This window comes from Vanellus vanellus (assembly GCF_965231255.1).
Source record: "Vanellus vanellus genome assembly, chromosome: 4".
Taxonomy (NCBI): Eukaryota; Metazoa; Chordata; class Aves; order Charadriiformes; family Charadriidae; genus Vanellus; species Vanellus vanellus.
Window position 1 is genome coordinate 69396885 of NC_138909.1, and position 5670 is coordinate 69402554.

General features: G+C 42.8%; 1 protein-coding gene across 1 annotated transcript; it reads left to right on the forward strand.

Moving 5' to 3' along the window:
- Positions 1–3206: 3206 nt before the first annotated feature.
- RHOH (ras homolog family member H) lies at positions 3207–3782 on the forward strand (the record flags this gene model as incomplete). Its single annotated transcript, XM_082482622.1, has 1 exon — positions 3207–3782. One exon carries the CDS (start codon positions 3207–3209, stop codon positions 3780–3782), a length of 576 nt encoding a protein of 191 aa, XP_082338748.1.
- Positions 3783–5670: the final 1888 nt, after the last annotated feature.

A 5670-nucleotide genomic window follows, 5' to 3' on the forward strand; every position in this document is an offset into this window, starting at 1 on the left:
ATTAAACATGTATTCTTATACTTAATAGTATTATAAAAGCTCTCACCTTATTACTCAAATAAAATCTATTGTTAGGAGTGATGAAAGCATAAACCAGTGTAAAAGAAGACAGAGGTTTATATGTGGAATTCCAGATCCAAAATGGACTTGATAAAGTTAGTAAAATCTGGAAAACCAAATTGTTGGGGGAAAAAAAAATAGTCCATCAGCAGCTTAGACTCAACCAGCTGTGGTCAGAAGATTTTGTGTAGTCTTTTAATCGGGGTAGCATGCTGTACTATCGGACCAAGACCGTAGTATATAGTATGAGAGAAAGGAACCAAAGCTTTTGCAAATATTTACACAACTGGTTGTATACTGAGGTGTAGAAGTGCCCAGTACTGGCCTGTCATGTAAAGGACATTATTTTCTGTTGATATTTAATCTAAAGAGTTTTCCATTAATTGAGGTGAACTTGTGTAATTGTTTTAATACACTAATACTGCTCTTACCCTGAAGCTGCGTCAAGGACAGGCTATGTGCATAATTAAAAATATAGTTTCAATATGCTTATATGTAGTCCCAACTATATATGGAGGCACATGAACTTCAACTGGCTGTGAACAAAAGCAATATGAGGACCACTGACAGCAATCTGTCCACAGGACCAGAATATGGAGCTTGTTACGTACTGTTCATTTTTATTCATCAGCAGACTGTAGAACAATATCATTTGCTTTGAAAACAATTCCACACTGTTGTCATGGAATATTTCAGCTTTTCCTATTTTGTGTGTCAACTAGCCATATTCACTAGTCCTTGATACCTTTTTCAGTCTTTAATAATTTATACACTTTCTTTCAAAATAGCCAACACAATCAGACCTGGTAATCAACAAGCTGAGTACCAGAACAACCATGAAACATTTGTGAAATAGCAAAACTCTTGCTTTGGACATCCTTATTTTCCCCACATTCAAATATACACAAAATAATGAGCCTGAAGGCATTAAGGACTACTTGCACCAGGGAAATGTTTGTTCTGAAAAGGAGACTTGGTACATGCTAACTTTCTCCTGGGAGCATGCAGCTCTGTCTGAATCATACGCTACTGCTTGTGGTGAATTGCAGTGTTTTCAAACTGTACTGCTGACACAATTTTGAAGTAGAATACCCTGAAGGAAAGATGATGATGCATTTAAGTAATTGGACTGTGTAGCCTGCATATACTGTATGTATATATTTTGTAAATGTCTTGTTTAATTCCCTTGAGAGCTTGTTTGGGGAACGGAGAAGGTGAAACAGTGGAATTAGTGCTACTAACTCTTTAAAAGCAAATTTCCAACTGCTGCCACCAAAACTTAAACTCACAAAGCATCTCATTTCCCGGCAGCCAGGAATGCCGCGAAGTGGCCTCGGCCTTCATCCCACTTCCTAGAAGTGAGCCGAGATGGTGAGAGCACAGTCGCGCTAGCAGACCAGGAAGCCCTGTCTGTTGCAATGACTCCTCTAGATACCAGTAACTCAAGTACGCACAAGGACTGCCCCGCAAGCTTGGTGCCGCCTCTATAAAACAACGTGCTCCGGCCAAGCCACTGGCACATCTTCTTTCAGCTGTTTGCATCAGGTGGGAGAGATGCAGGTGTGCCGGCAGCACGAGAGGAGGTAGGGCACTGCCTCAATACAAAATGAAAGCAGGGGAGTAACCAGTAGCATTTGTCAGTGCCTGTAAAATGTTCTCTCTATGTCCATCTAGTGCTTTTCTCTTCTTTTCCTTTGTTTTTCCCCGTTGTGGAGTAAGCCAAAGCTTTGGGTGTAATGAGAAACGTGGGTGAGAGAGGTGTGGATGGGTTAGGGTACTGAAACTGGGTAGCGTTACAGTAACGTAGAGTATATGCTTTTTGTGGCCATAATTCATTTCTGTGTAAATAACCTTAAGCTGTGACTTCTCTCTTCATATATGAAGGAGGCAGGAACATATTATTTTGTAACATACACAGGACATTCTGAAATTATGCAGCGATACTTTTTTTAATTACTTCTGTTGAGCAGAACTAGTTTGATTTCAGTTTTGCAGTTAGTGATTTTTGTAGCATCTTGTGTGTTGCCCTGTGAGAGCAGTGAATCTTGTGCACAGCTAGTGGGGAAGAGGCAAACGCTTTCAAAATAGGAAAATTTGACTGAATGCTGGCAGGAGCTCAAAAGCAATTACATACTCTGAAGAGGTACTCTCAGTTCAGTTTTACAACAGAGTAACAGTTTTACAACAGAGTCGGGGCAGCTATATCCCCTTCAAATGAAATTGTTTGACTGGGACAAGCACTGGTGGTGTGGCTTTCTTTGGCTTGTGCTTCTTGCTTGTTGAAAGTGATCTGTAAGAAAAATTTTGAACTTTTTTGTATTTTTGCTGTGAATCCTTCATTGCTTTTGAAAACTGTTAAGGTTCACATCGCTTGAAATTCACACCTGAAGACTCTTCTTCCTCATTATCACAAGTGGTTCTGTGTTACTGTTCATTATAGAATGGCTTTAACAGTCAAATTGGTTAGTGAAGGGCTTTTTTTCTCTTGACCACCTCTAGAGAGCACGGGTACATTTTCAAGGGAATCTGAACCGGTCGGTTAAGAGGGATCAGGATTCTGTCAGTCTTGATGAAAGTCAGAGGCAGGAAACGTCTCACTAAAAGCAGGTTAGTAGCAGTTACACCAGAGCTAAATTGATTTTATTAGTTTTTTAGACAATTGGAGGGAAAAAATAGTTGGTGTCAGTGGAGAATGGCAGAGGTGATAGGACTGTTACCTCTATGTAGCAGCAAGAAAGTTATTTAGGTGAATGGCTCTTGCACATGCAGCCAGCTGGGAGTGAACGGCAAGGTTCAGCATCCTTGATGTGGTGTGCTCCCCATGGCTGTCCAAAGACATGTCCAAGTGTCTTTATCTTTATCGATAATGTTCTGTTCTCTGTGGGTTATAAATGTTACATTTTATTTTTACTCTTCCAGAAACATCATTTGACTCACTGAAGAATTAAAACCGACAGCACCACAGAGCCGTGTGGGAGAAAAGGGGATTTTGGACGCAAGTGACACAATCAAGTCTTGAGAAGTAAAGAGATTTGGACGGTTTCTTGCCAAATGGAAATTATCTAGAAAGCCTCTGAGACCACTGCATCTCTCTGTCCCACTCCTGCTGCTCCGAGATAGTGCTTTTGGCCCTGGACGTTAATAAAATGCTGGATTCAATCAAGTGTGTCTTGGTGGGAGACTCTGCAGTGGGGAAAACATCCCTCTTGGTGCGTTTCACCTCTGAGACTTTTCCAGATGACTACAGGCCCACCGTATATGAAAACACTGGAGTGGATGTCTTCATGGATGGTGTACAGATTAGCCTAGGTCTTTGGGACACATCTGGCAGCGATGCCTTCAAAGGTATTCGACCCCTCTCATACCAACAGGCAGATGTGGTATTAATGTGCTACTCGGTGGCAAACCACAATTCCTTTCTAAACCTGAGGAACAAATGGATCGGCGAGATCCGCAGCCATTTGCCCCGCATCCCTGTTTTGGTAGTGGCTACTCAGACTGACCAGCGCGACACGGGGCCCTACCGTTCCTCCTGCATCAGCCCAATAGATGGGAAGCGGCTTGCCCAGGACGTGCGAGCAAAAGGCTATTTGGAGTGCTCTGCCCTCAGCAACCGAGGGGTGCAGCAGGTGTTTGAGAATGCCGTGCGGACAGCAGTCAATCAAGCCAAAAAGCAGAACAGGCGGAAGCTCTTCTCCATTAATGACTGCAGCATCTTTTGAGGACCATAAGCAGTGGGTTTGCCCGCGTTCATTCTTTCTGTCTTCACACAAAGATACTTTGGCAGAGAGGATGGGAGGCGAATCAAAGGAGGACTCCTGGCAGGACCACAGTGCAGGTGCCCCTAGAGAGACAGATGAGCACTCTATTTGATCTGCTCCCCTCAACACACATGGGCACTATCTTTAAAAACAAAAGGTGCGGGTACATACCCTTATTCACAGCCCTGTGTTTGGACTTTGCTAGCCTGGACTGGAGCAGACCTAGTCTGGAGATCTGCAGATAATAGCTATGCTGATTTTGTTGTTGTTTATGATGATGTTCTTCAGTTTGTCTGCACTTATTTAATGACAAACTTCTGCCTGGATCTTGGCTCTTGGCAAGTCTGTCCATGTGGAGTTTTTTTTACTCTAAGAACTTAGTGTATAAAATCTGACCACTGTATATTCTATTTAAAAGACTCTTGTATGCGTTTTTGTAAAATCCTGACAGTTTGTTTTCATATTTTGGAGGTTCTTCCTTTAGCTAACCACAGAAGCAAATTGTCCTATCCATATAATAAATGGCCTGCAGGCAAGCCTAGCATTTCTTAGACATGCCCGAGTCACTGTGTAACAGTAATCAAATCCAGTATGTCCAGCATAGGAGTGATCAAAACTTAGTGACATGGCTTTGTGAGATTTATTATCTTAGTCTTGTTCCTCAGCAATGTGGTCAAATATGAGACAAACCAGGAGGAAACTATCCTGATTCTTCCTAGACCTCACCTGGTTACAACCCCAGGAGGGCTGCCTTGCAGTCAGGGTTGGTTTACACATATGGTTAGGGTGGCAGAGATGAATCTGTGCTATCATCACCTCTGTTGTCCCTGCTGTAATTCTGGAGACAAAAGATTTTACTCTCCAGGGATGAAAGGTATTTTTTCATGAGCACTAAAATTCTCACATATTTTTAGTACACTTCTTTTTGAAACAGTGGTTCTAGTGAAACCAGTCATCTACTATAGTAAAAAATTAAATACATGGCAATGTTGAATGTGTGTATTTAGAATGGCTAAATAACATTTTTTGTGTGTGTTTGCATACTAAGTATAACTGCCTGGGTTGTATCAAAATACGACTGAAACAGGCTTTGCATCTTGGGGACCCTGACATGTCTGAGTCAAATCCTGACGTACCTACTTGGGCCAAGTTACCCTCCTGCACAGAAAGACAGGCTAAGGAGGTGGAAACTCCAGGTGTGTAAGAGAACTCTGCTGGAAGACGTAGTGGGGTTAACATGCACTGCTGTACGTTCCTCCTGGGTTGTGGTGTTCCCCTCCTGTTCAGGTTATCTGTCCCCTCTGCCCCGCACCATGTCTCATCTTGCAGATCTGTCTCATCCCAAGGTTTCTGCTGCCCATAGAGGAAATCCCCTGGGGGATTTCTTAGTGCAGCAAGATTTTTATTCTCCTTTTCCCTATCCTTCAGCTAGCTCAGAACTGACCTTTGAGGGGCTTGTAGCATGGTGCCATAAAAGATGGCACGTAGCACAGTAAGATGATTCTCTCCTGCATGGATCCTGAGAGAATGACCTGTGTCTGTTTGGCTGAGTCCCGACTCGTGTTTCAACAGGATGCAGCCGCTTGTCTGATTCACATCCAAGGTGGGACTTCAAGAGTTACCCTACTAAGCAAGCAAGCTATAGCTCAGATCTTTGTCCCTGAAAAACTGCTTGGGCGCTCTTCTCTATACTTTGTTCTCGCTCTGAGCATCTCTATAAAGAGGTATTCCAAATTAAATCATTCCCCTCCTATGAATCACAGAGCTGATCTCACTTGTGATGCAGGTGAGCAAGTATTTGCATTGTGAGCACCTTGAATAGCAGTGGTGCATGGGACACTTGATGTTG